The following is a 19,531-nucleotide window of genomic DNA, read 5'->3' as shown; positions in this document are numbered from 1 at the left end:
ACAGCTATGCTGAACGCAGTCAAGATTTATCAAAGAAGTTAAACAAAAGAAAAAGTGTACTATAAGGCGAAAGCCATGTGAAATCAGCCAAATATATATTATGAAGGCAGTGTGGTGGGATCTAGGGAAGCAAGAACAACTATATCAAATAAATAAATGGAAATAAAAAAAATGAAAATTGTCAGCTCTCTAAACAAAAAAGGAAGATAAAGTCCTTAAGACTGGCTCCAGGGCACTTGTACTGTTCAAAGCATGTTATGCATCAGTGTTTAATTACACACTAGGACCCACAGTGAGCTAATAAATATAAAGCAGAGGTGGAAAGGGGGATGTTAAACACTTTGGGAAGCATCACAAAGCTTCTTTGGATGTGAACTGACTGCCCATAAAACATTTAACTAGTGTATTCCAAAGAGGCAAGAGTCTAAGAAGTATGATATGCGCACACACTTCCGCGCACGGAATTATTTGTGCTCAAACCACAAGTGTGTAGAAAAAAAGGGGTTTGACAGACATGATAGAGGTGTTCAAGCAGTAGAAAAGGACAGGAATGAAAATTAGGTTCACCGCCACAAAGGAGTACATCCCACAAAAAATGTGTGGATTTGAAAAACAGTAGCAATCCTTTGCTTTTTTTTGGCATAGCGACCTTGTACCAATCTGGCGTTAATTAAAAATCGAATATGGGTAAGCGAAAATAATCCCTATCATGACATGGCTTCATCGTTGGCCACACACAGGATTTCGATTGGGTAACATCCAGATGTGTCTATGAGTTAAATGCTTATTTCTTATGCAATTCATAAACATTTCCATTTGTATTTCACTTCATGCACTAGTACATACTATGAAAACATACTACTTTTTAAACAGCCACATTAGGACACAGTAGGACAGCTTAAACAGCTACATTGCTGCTTATTTAAGCTTCATTAGGATTTTCTTCTCTTTTGTTAGCTCCTCTACTGGTCAGTCTGCACAGCTATTGACTTAGAATGAATGATTGACAGTTGTGAGAATCGTCTGCAATAAAACCTATTTTCTATAATTTTTCTACTTTTAAAAGTAACTATAGATAAGTAAATAGATTTTTTCTGTCTGTATTTATTTGAAAACTGGGTGCCTTATTTGTGTAATAAATCAGCATAACTAGTAGCCACGTTTCCATTTCTTCCTATTTGAATGATTGCTAATTTAAATAGTATTGCATTTGTTTTGCTCAAGTTAACAGGTCATTCTGCATGTGTTCTGCAATTATTGTTTCTTCCTATAGTTTTTTAATGCATTTATTTGATTATATGTACATTAACTAACTTGGTATTTCTTTCTTTCTTGTTTTATTCCTTATTCTGGATGCCAATTCTCCTTGTTATGCAATTTGATTCCAATTTATTGTAAAGGAAGAAAGAGTGTTATAATTTAGCTTGTGTTTCTCTGTACTCTTGCCATGGAATCTTACACATGGCATGATGCTGGAGTCTTGTGGATGTCACAGGTGTGTACAAAATACACCCTTCAACCACAACCAGATCCTCCTGCATTGGTTTAATGAAGCATAGCACTGGCAAAGAGCTGCCTCTACTCCAAGGTTTACAACCACTAGTTGATATGAAGGAATGTATGAGAGGGTATTCTGCTTGCATTTATCACACATGCCTTGAGAATGCAGTTATTAGAACAAATGCGTCTTTAGCACACATTAGTTTGGCATGCAAGTCGTTATAACGACTTGCCTTGGGGGGTGCTGAATTTTGGAATTATTTAATTCACTATTCCAACTCCAGTCTGCACAACAGTAGGGAAGGTGTTGGACTTTGATTCCAACACCATTCCACCAATGCATTTGTTTTGTTCAAATTAACAGGTCATTCTGCATGTGTTCTGCAATTATTGTTTCTTCTATTTTGATGGTAACGAATAATTGGTTAATGATATTCTATCCCCTCCACACTTACAAGCCGGCAACAAAGAGCCTTCGACCAGGAGTTCCAGAGTAGGTCTAGAATGTAGAAAGCAGCTCCTTCACTACCATGGTACTTAATTGAGGTAATATAACTTTGTGAAAATAGGCATGTCTCACCATATCGTTAGGAGTGATAGGCACGTCACAGTGACAGCATCATTCAATGTAAGGATAAGCTTCAATGCATATTGGAAGGGCCGTTTTCATGCAGGACATGTAAACATCAGTTCCCAATAGCAGGAAATGCGTGTCCCTTACAACGTATTAAACACAATCCCTCTACTCAATTTCAGGGCGGGATAAATCTACTATGTAATATAAGGTCTCTGCCAAAGCATTATACGGAGGTTTGGGATCTTATTTCTACTTATAAAGCTGATTTGTGTTTCCTTTCAGAGACTTGGCTTAAACCCCACTCGGTTCCGGCTATCACACTTGGTATTCCGGAGGGTTACAAAATTATTAGGTTGGATAGACCCAAGAAAATTGGTGGGGGAATAGCAATTGTCCATAAAGATGATATTTTAATCACGGTGCTGGACCAATGGTGTAGTCCGGCCTTGGAAATGTTGGTTTTTAAGATTGGCTCATCAGCTAAGCATAGTAGAAAGGGAGCTTTGATTTATCGCCCTCCAGGCCCCATAAAAGATGTCTCTAAACAGTTAGTGGAAGTACTTGCCCCGCATGTTTGCCTAGATAAAGATTTTCTGTTGGTTGGTGATTTTAATATTCACAGTGAGGTAGGAAATAATATTGATGCCCAAACCCTCCTGACTGACCTATCATTACTAGGATTGAAACAGCGTAATAATGGACCTACGCATGTGGCAGGTCATACTTTAGATCTGATTCTTTCTAATTTTTCTGGTATTGAATGCTCTAGACCGAAACAGTACAACTGGACAGACCACTTTGTGCTTGAGTTTTCAATGCCAGCAATGACCACATGCTTAAACACTTCTAAACGAAGACACTGGCACAAACTAACTGATGAACAATTTAAAAAAGTATATGTTCCTCCTTCTCTTCCAGCCACTGGCGATATTAATACTGCACTCTTAAATCTGGATACTGCTATTGGTATAGCGGTACAGAAGATTGCCCCGATGAAAACCTTTAAAAAGTGTACAGCTAGGAAACAGGAGATTTGGTTTTCGGAGGAATTGCGAAATCTTAAACGCATAGCTAGGAAAGCTGAAAAAAGGTGCAGAAAATCACACTTAGAGGAAGATAAACTCAATCATTGGGTGGCTTTAAACACCTATCATAAAGCCATTAGGTCTGCACGTAAGAACTATGTGACCTCGCAATTAGAGGCAGCAGGTAATGATTCGAAAATACTCTTCCAGATTGTGAACACGTTCTTAAAACCGGTGGCATGTGAAAGTGCAGAGATGGCGTCCCAACATCTGTGCGATGAAATCTCTAGTTTCCTCACAAAGAAAATTGATGACATCTATGACAAGATAGAATCACTTGCCCGAGTCAGAACTGGCCAGGTTGATCATATACAAGAGCGAACTCTGCCTATCAACACCAACACCTTTGACAAATTTCCTGAGATCTCCCTGTTAGAGGTGGAGAGGTGGAGAAGTTGCTTAACAGCATAAAAAGTGGAAGTCCATCTGACCTATTGCCAGCCAGGTTAAGGGGACCATTAGGGAAAATACTTGGACCTGATATTCAGTGCCTGGTAAATTTTTCCCTAACAACAGGAATAGTTCCACGTGATTGGAAAAGGGCCTTAGTCAGACCTATTAGGAAGAATACCTCCTCTCCTTGGACCAATTTGTCTAACCTTAGGCCGATCTCTTTGTTACCTTTTATGGGGAAAATCATTGAAAAGCACACAAATAAACATCTGTCTAACTTCCTAGAACAATCTGGAAGTCTTGATCCCTCACAGTCAGGTTTCAGACCTAAATTTAGTACTGAAACAGCTTTGCTGTCGATAACAGACGATCTCCGCATGTACCAGGACAGCGGTTATTCTGTGGTCCTGGTGCTACTGGATTTATCGGCAGCGTTCGATACTATTTCACACAACATCCTGATCGAACGTCTGACTGTGAAGGGAATCGGCGGTAGGGTGCTGGAATGGATCAAGATCTTTCTGTCCGACCGCACCCAATGTGTCACCATGGGTGAGTTTAAGTCGGAAGAAGTAAAGATCACCAAGGGGGTTCCTCAGGGATCTTGTTTGAGCCCGACTCTTTTCAACACTTATGTTGCCCCCTTGGCAGACCTTACCAGAGCCTTTGGTTTCCATCCAGTATCCTATGCTGATGATACTCAGCTGCTTTTTCCCTTTAAACAATTAACTACGGAGATTATACAATCTTTCTCCGAGGGGATGTCGGCAGTATCTCGGTGGATGTCTGCAAACCTCCTTCAATGCAACGCTGGTAAGACCGAGGTGATGCTTTTTGGTGAAGCTAAGGTTCTTTGGTCCCCTGACTGGTGGCCTCTAGACCTGGGCCCAATCCCTGAACCAAAGCTAATAATCAAGAATCTGGGCGTACGGTTGGAACCGGAACTGACCATGAAACAACATAGTAACAACGTTGTCGGTTCCTGTTTCCATATGATAGGTCTTCTTCGTAGGATTTTTCCTTTCCTCCCTAATTACATCAGAAGAACCTTAGTCCAGGCTCTAGTAATCAGCCGTCTTGATTATTGCAATGGCCTTCTTGCAGGGGCAAATGAAGAGGTATTGGACCGTCTGCAGGTAGTGCAGAATACAGCTGCCAGGCTTGTCCTTAATGCTCCCCCTAGATCGCCATCCAAGTCTTTGTTAAATGAACTCCACTGGTTGTCGATTCGGCAGCGAGTGAAGTTTAAGACCTGTTGTATTGTACACAAAGGCCTACATGATCTTGGCCCGGATTATCTGGCAGAAAAATTTCTGCCATATGTTCCCATCCGTACCCTCAGGTCTAGTGAACAGCAATTTTTGAGAGTACCTAAAGTTAGGAGAGCCAGATTGGGAGGCAGAGCTCTGTCTGTGGTGGGCCCGAAGCTGTGGAATGAGCTCCCTCTGTTATTGAGGCAATGCGCTGACCATTTCCGCTTCAGGAAACAACTGAAAACTTTCTTGTTTAGTCAGAATTAATTAATATTAGATTTTGTTGGTTGAGAAACATATTAGCTGAAGAGAGATTATACCCTTAATATTTCTAATAACTCTGTTTCTGTTTATTGTCAAGCTGTCACAAGCGCGGAGATACTTCTACGGAAGTCTATTCCTAGCGCTATACAAGCCTGTAAATAAATAAATAAATAAATAAAATAAGTGACATACTTCACCATACTGTTGCCTGTTTATAGTGATTGGCTCACCATTTGTGGAGCATTTGGTATCAGTTTCTTCATATCATTTGAAGGCAGTGCACATCACGCAGACATATAACACTGCTTTTAACAGTTGTTGCTACATTGAGGATTGTTGGAACATGGCAGCTATGAATATGTCACAACCTCCATAATGTTTGTTTGAGAAAGGAGATCCTTTGTTGACATGAACACAATTGAAAAAACTATTTGACTTAGCTAGTGATGAGGAGAAATGTTCAGCTATAAGGAAACAGGTGGTACTTCTTCATTATTTAGGTGATGAAGGGAGAAACACTTATAAGAGCCTTGATGAGGTACCAGTGGGTAGAGCAGATGGAGAATATGATGATTTTTATGAAATGTCTGTGCTAATGCTTGAATGTCGAATATTGAATGTCGATGTACTAGAAAGGTTTGTATCAGTGAGCGACCCAAAATACCCTTGAGGGCTTGGGTGAATATATGAAAGGGTATTAGGTGCCTTCAAGGGAATTTGTTTGACAAAATAATTTTTGAAAGTAATTGAAATAGAATTAAAAGGACAATTCAATGGTCCTATAATGGAATAAATCCTACATGGATCTTTCTACTTATTAGGTGCAGTACACACACTGTTATACAACATAAAACAAACAAAAAAGAACATACACTAAGCAGGTGTATAGAAAAATGTTTGAATTTATCTTTCAATTAAAAAGGTAATCAATTTGCAATACAAATATAAACCAGAATACAGGTACAATATTCATAAACAAATATAGGACTCTGTAAGTCCAGGTGACACCTCTCCTGATTATCAATTGAGTGGATGAACAAGGAGAAAGGCGCCTTTCTCCTTGTTCATCCACTCAATTGATAATCAGGAGAGGTGTCACCTGGACTTACAGAGTCATATAGTTTGTTTTAAGTTGTATAACAGTGGGTGTGCTCCACCTAATAAGTAGAAAGATCCATGTAGGATTTATTCCATTATAGGACCATTGAATTGTCCTTTTAATTTTATTTCAATTACTTTCAAAAATTATTTTGTCAAACAAATTCCCTTGAAGGCACCTTATACCCTTTGATGTACTAGAAAGACATGCATTTTTTTACGAGAGTGCAGTGAAAAACAGAGACAATTAGAAGCTATGTTACAGCTTTAAAAACACTGGTACATGTGTGATTTTAAAACTTTATTTGTTTCCTTAATTAGGGATAAATTACTAAGGTTCACCAACGGTACCAGGGTATAAGGAAAACGTCTGGCAAAAACCCCTAATCTTAAGGAAGCTGTTGCTATTCTTGAAATTATGGAGAACACCACGTGGGAGAAAGAGATGAAGGGTGGCAAAAGTAAAGTGGCTCATTGTACAAATGTGTCTATGAGTGAAGAAAGAGTTAATGTTGTGGAAGGTGACTTTATTTAGAGAGTAACCAGGATAGCAGTACCAAACCTAAATGTATTTGCAACAAAGAATCCAGTGGCAAATGTTTTAGATGAGGTCTCTCAAACAATCAGAAGTGCTTTGCCAGATTAGCAACATGTATGAAATGTGCTAAAAAGGGTGACTATGCTAGAACATGAAAAAGCATGAAAATGCAAGGTGTGTCTTGGAGACTAAGAAAGAAATGATTCTGAGTGTCAAGGTGGATGGCAGTGTTAACAGTGATACCTGAATGTGAAATATTGATGTGTAATAAACCTGTAAGTGTAGGCACTGATTTAGGCTCTCCATATATTATTGTGGTTGATAAGATCTGGGAGAGTATTTTTGTTTTTGAAAATACTCAATTGCTACAGTTGGAAATTAATCCAATAGGTTATGGTGATGTCAGAATTGATGTACTTGGTTACACTGTGCAAAATCTATTGATGAGTCTGATATTTACAGTGAATTTCCTGATGTCTTTAAGGACACTGTAGGTTATTTGAACTGATTTAACACAAGATCACTTTCAAGAAGAATGCTGTTACTTCTGTACATAAGGTTATGAAGGTTTCCCACTTGATGTTGATGTTGGATCCCTTAGAGGAAGAACTTCAAAAACTTTTGAATGCTGGAATAATTGAAGAGATAGAATCATCGGAGTGGCTTGCTCTGTTGGTTTTGGCACCCAAAGGAGATGGAAAGGAAAATGAGGATGTTTATTGATTTACACGACCTCAACAAACACATTTGGGTTGCCAGCCAATCTCAGTCCAATATGTCACAATCATTGGCAACCATAGCTAAGGCCAGGTTATTTAGTGTGAGAGATCTACCTTCAGCTTATCGCCCAATTCCTTTACAATAAGAGTCAAAACATTTGACATCTTTTGTCATCCCTTTGAGAGCTTATAAAGTTTGCTGCAAGCCCTTTGGGTTAGCATTAGTTGCTGCATGCTTCCAAAGGGTGATGAAAAAAGGTATGGGGGACAAACCAAATGTTTTGGTGCTCCAAGGTGACATTATTGTGTTAGGGGTGGAGAGATGTGAGCATAATGCTATTTTATGGTGTGTGTTGGGTAGAATGTGTAGTTTTGGTCTAATATTTAAAAAAAGAGAAGGGTAAATTCAGGGTGACATCTGTTACTTATTTGGCACACACAATTTCTTCTGAAGGGATTAGACCCAAATTGGAATTGGCCAAAAGTATCATAGAAGCACCTGAGCTAAGTAATAAAGATTAAGTGCATTTATTCATCGGCGTGGCAGAGTTTTGCTCAAAATGGATACCAAATGTTGCCAATGTATCCTTGCCTTTGAGATCACTACTAAAAAGTGGTCACATTTGATTTGAATTTTGAATTGTGTCAAAGTTTTTTGAGCGATTAAAGAAAGTAATGCTTTTTTATCTACTATTGCTCAATTTGATACTTACTATAAAATCATTGTAGTCCATTGATGCTAGCCCATCTGTTATGTTATTATGTTATTGTTCATTTGGATATCGCACCTTCACCAAAAAGGTCTTTTGGCACTAGTATGGGCGCCGTCATCAAGATCGATTATTTAGCTACTATATGCCTGAGAAAAGAGCCACGTTTTCAGAATTCTTCAAAAACACATATAGTCATCTGCTTGTCGAATTGCAATAGGCAATTACTTCTAGACCTGGGGCCCATAAACTGAGAAGCGAAGCCGTCCCAGTTTCTTTTGTTTGAACTTTGGTTTCGTGAGAAGGTTCATTTGAGAAGACCTGAGGTTGCGTCTTGGAGAATATTTTGGGATTTTGGTAGTTATGAACTTGGGGCATTTGTTGTATAGGACTTTGAATATAAAACAGCCTGCTTTGAATATGGTGCGTTGGGTCACTGGAAGCCAGTCTAGCTTCTTCATTGATGGTTTGATGTGGTGATGTCGTGGTTGTTGGAAAATAATCAGTTGGAGTCTATTTAGATTTTTTTGAAGCCCCAAATATAAGGTGTTTCCGTAGTCGATTCTGGACAGGATTAATGCAATGATGATTTGGATACGAGCCTCCATTGAAAAATATCTCCTGATTTTCCAAAGTAGGAGGAAGCAGGAGGACGTCACTGTTCCCATCTGAGATTTCATGGATAGATTATTATTGATCTGGAAGCCTAAGCTTTTTGCAACAGTCGTAGAGACATGTGGTGAAGCCATATCTGTTGGCAAATAGGCAGGGTTCCAATGGTTTACTTTGTTATTGGTTACAACTAACTCTGTTTTATCTGGGTTGAACTTTAACTGATTTTCGTTCATTCAGTCTCTGATGTAGGTCATAGTGTTTTGAATGAACGCTCTCGAGTCACGTGTCTCATCGATGGTGAAAATCAGTTTCATGTTGTCGGCATAGTTATATATTTTCACTTTCTTCTGCGAGAGCGTGTTTATCATGGGGCGGATATATGTAGGTTAAAAAGGTTTGGACATAGGGAGGAAGCCTGAGGTACTCCGCAGTTAACGTGGACTATAGATGAGCAATATGGGGCGAGATGGACCAACAGGTTTCGGTCTTTCAGAAAGGATTTCATCCATTGTAGGGTTTGGCCTTTTAGGCCAGCATTGGCGATTCGGTCCAGCAGAATGCTATGATCCATGGTCTCAAATGCCGCGGATAGATCCAGCAGGACCAGCGCTTGAGTACTGCCTTCATCAGCCACATACCTCATTTTGTCTAACACTGAAAGAAGGACTGATTTGGTAGAGTGGGATGGGGGAAAAAACCCTGCCTGGTGGGGGTCGAGGTAATTTATCTCTTTTAGGAAAGAGCAAAGGTGATTTTCCACATGTGCGTCTAAAATTTTAGCTCGATGTGCTACGAGGGAGATAGGTATATAATTCCTTAGTATCTGTGGGTCCTCTCCATATGCTTTTTGTAGCGGGATTATCACAGCTTCTTTGAAAGGTAGGGGAACATATCCTTGCTTGAGAGAAGAGATTAAAAGGGAGAGAACCACTTCTGGTAAGAATAAACAGATGATTTTTTGTATTTGGAGGGGCGGTGTTCGTCTTTGGGGGAACCAGATTTTATTTTTGTTATTAGTTCTGCTAGTTGTTCTTTGCTGATGTACGGAAAAGCAGAAATGGAAGTGTGGTTCCTATTTCCGGAGGAGGATTTAGTGTCTGATTTTCCCAGGGGGATAAGGATAATAGCCTGTATTTTCTATATTTTATCTAGGAAGAAGTGACTTAAGTCATCACATAATCTCTGTATAGGAACGATTGGTGGCGTTACTCGGTCTGGGGAGATAATTCTCCCACTAATTTTAATATGTCTTTTGTTTTATTGTTGGAGTCTAGCACGTTTGAAAACAAAATTCTTTTGGCTTGAAGGATAGCTTTTTTAAAATCTTTCATACATTGTATGAATATTTCTTTGTTTTCTGGTGAGTAAGAGCTTTGCCATTTCTGTTCTGCCTGTCGCGTTTTTAGTTTAGCTGTCTTTAACTCTTTGGAAAACCATTTTGATGCCTCATGCTGGTGGTAAGATCTCATTTTTTGAAAGGGGATGTGCACATCACTGGGCCTTCTTTGGCATTGTGAAATTTCTTCCTCGTATTTGTCTAGGTTCTCTGTCATGGAGGGTAGGTTAGATGCTAATGTATCGCAGAGGGAAGTTGTCTTTATTCTTTTCCAAATTCTAGTCTGGGTAAGGGGGCTGTTCTCTAACAAGTTGTAGATGAGGAAAAAACACAATAGCGTTTGCATCATGTTTCCTTAAAGGTTTAGAAGAAAAGTATTCGGTAATTGAGCAAGAAGCTCTGGCAGTGTTGTGGACTAATCAACATTTCACATTTGTCTTGTGGGGTATATAATTCAATGTCAGGTGTGATTACTGTCCCTTTGTACAATTATTTTCTTGTAAAGGAAGTGTGAACTCGACTTAACAGAATTAAGAGATAGTCTGAAGTTGGTTAGATTATAATTTTATGATTTACTACGTTACCAGTGTTAGTAACAAGGCTGCAGACTGTTTGTCTAGATTGCCCCCTCTCTGTGTTGAAATATAGGAACCTGTGGATTTGGTCAATTGGATAAAAAAGAATGTTTTAATTTCTGAAGAATGGGACAAGCAGTACAATGACGATGAGAATCTCACATAGGTGTCTGATTTTATAATCAAAGATTGACTTGATGTTACGGAAGTATCAATCTGTCTGGGGGGATTTTGGAATGTCCACGCTGCACTTAATCTTTCGGAAAGAATAGTGTGCAGAGGTTCATGAGTTATTCTTCCTTCACTTGTTAGGGAAAAAATTATATATTTGACACATGAGACTTTTAGGTTGAAGACTAACCAAAGCAAGGTTGATACAATGGTACTAGTGGCCTGGTATTGATCATCAGGGTGAATCGGAGGTCAAGGATTGCTGGTATGTGCAGCAAAGAGCAGGTAGGCGCAGTCTCCTCCTTTGTCACCTGTTGAAGTGCACACTAAACGTTGGATGAAGTTGGGTCTGGATATTGCAGGGCCATTTGAACTTTTGTCTAGCAATGAACATTATTTTATGATGCTAATTGACTAAACTTCCAAGTGGGTGGCGACTAAGTGTATTAGTGTGGTCAACACTTGTACTGTAATCACATTTTTTTAAGGAGCAACTTGCAAGGGAGGGTATATCACAATTCTTGATAACAGACGACGGTGTTCAATTTATCTCACCAGAAATGCAAGGGTTCTTAGGGAATCTCTCTGTTTTACATTAGAAGACAGCTCTTTATTCTCCTTAAGCCATTGGTTTGGTTTAACATATGATACAGAGTGGTTAAAAGTTGTATTCAGAAGGCAGTGGAGAATAAAATCTTATTAAAGAAAGTGCGTTGTGAAACTTGGTGAGCTTGGTGTCACACTGAATTTCATCACTTTGGAATCTCCTTTTCTCATCGTAAAGGGTAGGTTCTAGGGGTGGGAGGTGAACTCCGCTTCATCGATGGAGTTCATAGCGTTTTGGGCACTCCACGCTCTGCTTGGATCGTGGAGTTCAGCAAAAAAAACTCTGACTCCGCATTGTGGCGGAGGTTAGTTACCACTTGCCTTTTGCCCCTCTGCTGGGCTGTAATCTGAACTCCTTGCTGGGAACGTTCGACTCTGTTTAGGACTTGCACCCTACTCTTGTTCCTTCAAACATGTTACATGCTGCTGAGGGTAGCAGACAGCATCCATCTGAACATGCATCGTCTCAGATTTGTTGGTATCTCGGATGAAAAACCCAGTGCTCACGGTTTCTTCTGCTACACCAGCTTTTTAGGAAAACACAAAGCAGAATAATACTATTTGTGCTTAATCAGCCCATCCGAGAGTAGTGGACGCCTTCGAATGCCTGGCTATTCTGTAATTGCCACATTGTATCAAATCCTGAGAGGCGAGCGAGATTTCTCCAGGGGGTGATACATAATGCAGCTCAGTTTTCATGAAATGGGCTTCATATATTCAAAATAGATGCTTCATCCTTTTGCCTGCCTTGGTCATGGCCGCCGTTACAACACTGACAGTGACGTCAGTGTTCAAATATAGAACTAGAACGGTGACTTTCATGCTCTTTTGTTTTCTTGATACCAAAAATGAAGCATAACTTTGAGCCAAGCGGATGTCCCTCTCCAAGTGATCTTAGCAATTTGCAGATTGGCCTGATGCCCAACCCCTCTCTTTCTTTGTGATTGGCGGAACTTTCACTACTTTCACCACACTGACCAGAGTGACAGGGGTATGATAAGCAGCAGCAGAGAGCGGAAAAGATCAGCTAGCGGAAAAGATGGAGAAGGGGCCATGCATGGCCAATAGGGAGGGAAAGAAGACCCCGGGTGCCCACACTAACTGGTTACCCCCGTTGGGTAAATAATTTTATGTATTACTGCGACTGCGCAAGAGGGCGGAATTCCACTGAGTTTTTAGCTAACTACACGGAATTCCACGCAGTTGAATTCCGTGAGCTCCGCCCATCCCTAGTAGATTCCCCAACTCCCAAGCTCAAATCAGCATGGCTGAAAATTGGTACAGAAGTGGACTGTGGAACATATCCTTTATGGAATGATATCTGAAAGACGTAAATTGTACCAAAATAATTATAAAGACACTTATAATGCAAAGCATTCCACCAAGTTGTTCAGGTGAAAGGTGGGTGACAAAGTTATGGTCAGAAAACAGAACCATGCAAGAAAGGGTTTAACAAAATCTATGGGACCTTTTATCAAAAAGGATGTATAGAATACTGTGGTAGTTCTGGATGTGGGTGATGTGTGGAAAGTGTACTGGCTGGTTAAGGCATATAAAGCGTCAGTGTGTGCTTTTCTTCCTGCTTTAATGTTTAAACATGTGAATAGAGTTGCCTCTGTTTCGTTCCAGTTAAGAGGTCATTTTGCACGTGTTCCGCAATAGTTTTTATATAATTGTTAAAGTATTTATATGATTTGATGTATATTAATTAGCATGGTTTTTCTTTCTTCCTTGTTTTCTTCCTTATTCTGGAAGTCAATTATCCTTGTTATGAAATTTGGTTTCAGTTTATTGTAAAGGTGGAAGGTGTGTTATAACTTACTTGCGTGTTTCTGTACTCTTGCCCAGTAATCTTACCTATATCATGCTGCTGGGGTCCTGTGGAGGTCATAGGTGTGGGGATTCTAAAGCTGACAGTTATTCTGTAAAATTAGCTAACTCAGACTTGTGGTTTTTGTATTGTCCATTTAATCCAATAGACACTTCAACTGCAATCAGAGTCTCCTGCATTGGTGTAATGAGGCATGACATATGTGTGTGGAAATCCTTTCAATGTTGTTTTTTCCTGCACGTTGGCTACTTGTTTGCATATGCTGCTAAATATTAGCAAATCTGACCTCGCACCTTGTGTCCAGGGCTATGTTCTAGGTATGTTCTGCATATGCTTAGTAGGGAGGGAAATGGTATGCTTATCTACTCTGATGTTCCATCTTCATCAGAATGGGGGGCATGGGTGAATGTTCCTAGAGTTTGAGTCCAATGAGATACTAGTAACACAACCTCTTCTTACTTGACAATATAATTGAATTGATTTATGCTCAGGCAACTTCCCAATACTGCCCTAATGCAATGCTTCTTTCTTTCTTTATTCGGTTGAACTCACCACGCGCATCATTAAAATATTCATGTGAATGTGTGCTGCATGAACGACTCAAATATGGCCCACCAGGTACTTGTGTACCTGAATACAAGCAACAACATTGGTTTGCAATAAGAGACACACCCCTGCCTCGCCTCCCCTCTGACCTCCATCTTGTTTGCTGTTGTTGTTTTCCCTGCCCCTCCTCCCCGCTACCGCCTCCCAGCTGCTGACCCTCCCACCCACGTTCACAAAGCCTACCTCGTACTTTCAGCCCCTGTGACCGCCCGGACTCGCTCCTGACCGGTTGCTCCCTCCTTGCTCCTCTCCCTGTACTGCTGCTATCTTCCTGGAGATCTCCGCACTGCTTAATCAACTTCACGGTATCGCCTGCATTCTATAATTTAGTGATATCGCCTGCATTAGACTAATTTGCGCTGTGTTTAAAATCTGCTCGCCTGCATTTCACCAATTTGCGCAGTGTTTTTATAATCTCACAGCTCTCAGCGCATGTGATTGTAGCGCCGCCCGCCCTGCACTGCATTTAACTGTATTGGCCCACCTGGCAGCAACGTGCATTATTGTATTAATTTTCGCTGGCGACCTACTGCCCCTGCCTCGCCTCCCCTCTGACCTCCATCTTGTTTGCTGTTGTTGTTTTCCCTGCCCCTCCTCCCCGCTACCGCCTCCCAGCTGCTGACCCTCCCACGCTCCGCCCCCTCCACCATCCATTTATGGCCAATGCCTCCACGCGCAGCGTCCACGCGCTTCGGCCTCGCCGAAGGTGCGCCAAAGGTAAGCCCGTCTACGCCCTTCCGCGCCTGGACCGCGCCCAACGCCAGACCCCCTGCCCCTCGCGCTGCCCAGCCCTCCCGCATTACCTACGATGCCGCCACCCTCCTAGCCCTTAACCCTGGTCGCGCTCCCAACTGCGTCCAAGCCGCTCCTGGACACACCCATGGACCCTTCTCTTGCTACTCCTGCAAATTCATCGGCACCGACAACATCTCCGCTACAACCTCACCACAGATACCCGACCCCAACCACCTACATTGTATCCTTCTCAACACCCGATCAGTCCACAGGCACGCCATCGACCTATGGAACCTACTAGACACCATCTCTCCGGACATCGCCTTCCTTACGGAAACATGGATGAATGCTTCCTCAGCACCAGACATCACCATTGCCATCCCTGATGAATATAAGATCACACGCAAGGACCGCACCAGCCACACAGGAGGAGGAATCGCTATAGTCCATAAGAAATCTATCCACATCTCAACCAGCTCTGACGTCAATCTCACCAACTCTGAACACCTTCACTTCCAGATCCACATCGACCCCAAGACCACACTCAGAGGCACCCTCCTTTACAGGCCACCAGGACCCCGCGCAAAATTCAGTGAAGACATCACGGACTTCATCACTCCACACGCGCTCCCCTCCAAAGAATACATCCTTCTGGGAGACCTCAACTTTCACTTCGATAAGATCAACGACCGCAACACCGCCACCCTCGTGGACAACCTCTCCAACCTCGGACTTAAACAACTGGTCACTTCCCCCACCCACATCGCAGGTCACACACTCGACCCCATCTTCACCTCCAGCAACCATGTCTCCTTCAGCCACACTACGGACCTCATCTGGACTGACCACAGATGCGTTCACTTCACCTACAACAAACCAAAACCCAGCATCCACCTCCAACCTACCTTGAAAAGGAACTGGAACAAAATCACCACGGACCAAATCTCCGCATCGCTCCTTCAACACACCCCAGCCCCCTCCTCCAACGCTAACGAAGCCGCCGCTAATCTCACCCTATGGTTATCCAACACCGCTGACACCTTAGCACCTCTGAAAAAACATCAATACAAACTTGGCAGCAAGAAGGCCTCATGGTTCAACGATGATCTCAAGAAGTCCAAGAAACTCTGCCGCTCCCTTGAAAAGGCCTGGAAAAAAGACCCAACCACCAGCACCAAGGACGCCTTCAAAAACGCCACCCGCACTCACCACCAACTAATCCGAAAAGCCAAGAAAGCAGCATTCAAGGATCGACTCGACAACAACGCTCACAACAGCAAGGAACTTTTCAACATCGTCAAGGAATTTTACAATCCCTCGGCCAACTCCAACGACATCACCCCCTCTCAAACCCTCTGCGACTCCCTAGCCTCTTTTTTCCACAACAAGATTGCAGACATCCACAACAGCTTTGACAACCAACCCGGAAACCAACCCACCCTACCGTCTGCTGTCCATCCTCCCCCCGTGAACACCCTTAACGACTGGAAGCCAATCTCCACTGAGGACACCATCCGCCTGATGAACTCCATCCACTCAGGATCCCCCACAGACCCATGCCCTCACCACATCTTCAACAAAGCAGACTCCGTCATAGCACCGCACCTCCGAGACGTCATCAACTGCTCCTTCAACTCCGCTACCTTCCCTGAAGACTGGAAACACGCTGAACTCACCGCCCTTCTGAAAAAACCAACAGCGGACCCCACCGAACTCAAAAATTACCGCCCCATCTCGCTTCTTCCATTCCCGGCCAAAGTCATCGAGAAAGCCGTCAACAACCAGCTCGCCGCCTTCCTCGAAGCCAACAAATCCCTCGACCCCTCACAATCTGGCTTCCGAGCAAAACACAGCACTGAGACCGCCCTCATCGCAGCAACAGACGACATTCGAACTCTACTGGACAATGGAGACACAGTCGCCCTCATCCTCCTCGACCTCTCTGCAGCATTCGATACAGTCTGCCACAGCACCCTTCTACAACGCCTCAATAACATCGGAATCCAAGGAAAAGCACTGGAATGGATCACCTCGTTCCTCACCGGTAGAACCCAGAGAGTCCGCCTTCCTCCATTCAAGTCCGAGGCCTCTGAAGTCATCTGCGGCGTACCTCAAGGATCCTCACTCAGTCCCACCCTCTTCAACGTATACATGAGCCCCCTCGCGGCCATCGCACGCCAACACAACCTCAACATCATCTCTTACGCGGACGACACTCAACTGATCCTTTCTCTCACCAATGACCCCGGCGCCGCCAAAGCTAACCTGCACAAAGGAATGAAAGAAGTCGCCGAATGGATGAAACAAAGCCGTCTGAAACTGAACTCAGACAAAACAGAAGTCCTCATCCTAGGCACATCCCCCTCTGCTTGGGACGACTCCTGGTGGCCAGAAGCCCTCGGAAAAGCACCCATCCCGACAGACCACGCACGGAACCTTGGCGTCATTCTGGACTCTTCACTCTCAATGAACAAACAAGTCAACGCCGTATCCTCTTCCTGCTTCAACATTCTTCGCATGCTCAGAAAAACATTTCGCTGGATCCCCTCCGAAACTAGGAAAACAGTCACCCACGCCCTGGTCACGAGCCGACTGGACTACGGAAACACCCTCTACGCAGGTACCACCGCTAAACTCCAGAAGAAACTCCAACGAATCCAAAACGCCTCAGCCAGGCTCATACTAGACATCCCACGCAACGAACACATCTCTGGTCACCTTAAAGACCTCCACTGGCTACCCGTCAATAAGAGGATCACTTTCCGACTGCTCACCCACGCACACAAATCACTTTACGACATCGGACCAGACTGCCTCAACTCTCGACTGTCCTTCTACACCCCCTCCCGCCAACTACGCTCTTCCGACCAAGCCCTCGCCACTGTACCTCGCATCAACAAGACCACCATGGGAGGCAGATCCTTTTCTTACCTGGCTGCTAAAACATGGAACTCACTCCCCGCTTACCTCCGCCTCACCCAGAACCACCTAGCGTTCAGAAAACAGCTTAAAACGTGGATATTTGACAAATAATCCTCCTCCTCCTCCTAAGCGCCTTGACACCCTCCGGGTATGTAGTGCGCTATACAAATTCTATGACTTGACTTGACTAGGCTTAGAGTGAGATGGGTGTAGACAGTCATTGGAGCATCATATTCCTCACATAGGCGAGGAGTCACAATAGTGATTCAAAAGAGAGTGCCCCATAAGGCTCAACATTATCACACGTGATGTAGAAGGAAGGCATATTATTCAGAATCACGAGGGCTCTTTAGTGGGCAAATATATCACAATAGTGTGCCAAACATTCATGGCCCAGATTTATTCCAGCAGATATGGATGAAACTAAGCCCACAAGCTATTATCTGGGGAAGTGATGTCAATGTGGTTAAGGGTCCATGATTATACCGGCTGGGGACACCACAGCGTTTTGTCCCCATGGCAGTCTCACAGCGACAAGTAATGACTTATTATGACATGATTGGTATCTGACACTTTAGACAACATGCACAACTAGAAGGCGTATGTATTCCCGCTGCATACAATTCCTGGTCCGGGATTGACTACTGGCTGGTCACGAAAGACATTGGTGCCTGCACGTCCCACATTGCAAACAATACTAAAACATTGTCTGGTCATGCCCCTGTTTTCCTGGAGCTATTTATCCCGGGGACACAGCATAAATCATTCACCTGGAAACCCCTGCCTGTCACCCTGCAAGATATGGTATTTAAGCCAAATAACCACACAGCTATAACAGCTTGTTGAAGGTGCTGACCGACTGTAAGTTGAGGGGATTCTGGTTCCTTTGCAAGTTGAGGAGGTGGAAATAGGCAGCGGAAGCTGTGGAGGGAGCAAGTTTTACAAGGAAGTCAAAGGGGAGTCTGAAGCGACTGGCTGAGAGTGGGGGATCGTAGTAATAATGCTGGGGTGTTTAAAAAACCTTCCTGACCTTCACAGAGGTTAGAATTACGGAATGATTATCTGTGGCTAGGAGGCTGTCCACCATGGTTGTTTACAGATTCTCCTGACTTTAATTAGGTATTGCTTGTGGTGCATTGTCCAATCACTCCAGTAAACATCTTCCCTGTTGTAGTAGACCTTCAAAGAAATCACCAATCCAATTCAATTCAAGAATCAGTCTTGGACATTGCAAGCCTGACCAAACAATAGAAACTAGTTAGCAGATACTGTTAAGACCTTTCAGTCCATGCTTGGAAATGTTTATGATGTAGCAGTGCTTTGAGGCATCACTATTAGACAACTGAAAACCAAAGTCAGAAAAAGCTTTAAAAACCTTACTGACCAACAATGCATGAGACAGCGCAACTAGGAATTTCATGTCCTTAGTATAGACTTCAAACAATGTGACATTTATTTCAGTTTGCTATTTGAAAATTCCAGCAATCCAGACGTCTCAGAGGAGATTCTGTCATCCTTGACCGCACAATAGGGATGAGAAATAAACTCTTCTGGCACTTACCCTCACACTCTCCTCCATTGGTTGGGTTCCCATGATATCCCATTAGACAGGCCTCACACTGCTTCCCTGTAGTGAGGTTTTTGCACTGTTCGCAGACATTGCCATTGACACAAGTGCTGTGCCCGTTGCACTGGCATGCTAGAAGAGAATAACAATGGGAGGGAAAGGTTAACATAATTATTGTTTTTATGGCTGTCCAATAACATTAATACTTTGAAAGCCCCAAGAAGGCACGGCTCTACAACTTTCATACCATAATGTGCTCAATTGTCCAGTTTGTCCCCAATACAAAAACTAGAAAAAAAAGGAAAAACAATGGTATGCAGGGCTTGCTCAAGAGAATGGGAGACTGGACAAGAAAGCTCTGACTAGCCCATTAAAACTCTGGCAGCTCTGGAACGAGAGGATTGTCATCATATCCTAGATGGTCACTAAG

The 19,531-nt window shown here is 42.8% G+C and overlaps 1 protein-coding gene across 1 annotated transcript in view; it reads right to left on the bottom strand.

The window, feature by feature from the left end:
* The window catches only part of ATRNL1 (attractin like 1), a 2,439,979-nt gene that overhangs the window by 1,379,368 nt on the left and 1,041,080 nt on the right, over positions 1–19,531 (bottom strand). The window contains exon 19 of the mRNA XM_078643887.1: positions 19,096–19,233. Within this exon, the coding sequence (XP_078500013.1) occupies positions 19,096–19,233 (138 nt within the window). The remainder of the gene's footprint in view (positions 1–19,095; positions 19,234–19,531) is intronic.

The sequence above is a fragment of the Lissotriton helveticus genome, chromosome 5_1 (assembly GCF_964261635.1).
Source record: "Lissotriton helveticus chromosome 5_1, aLisHel1.1, whole genome shotgun sequence".
Classification (NCBI taxonomy): domain Eukaryota; kingdom Metazoa; phylum Chordata; class Amphibia; order Caudata; family Salamandridae; genus Lissotriton; species Lissotriton helveticus.
The sequence above is the reverse complement of the archived record's forward strand: the minus strand, read 5'-3'. Positions and strand labels throughout refer to the sequence as shown.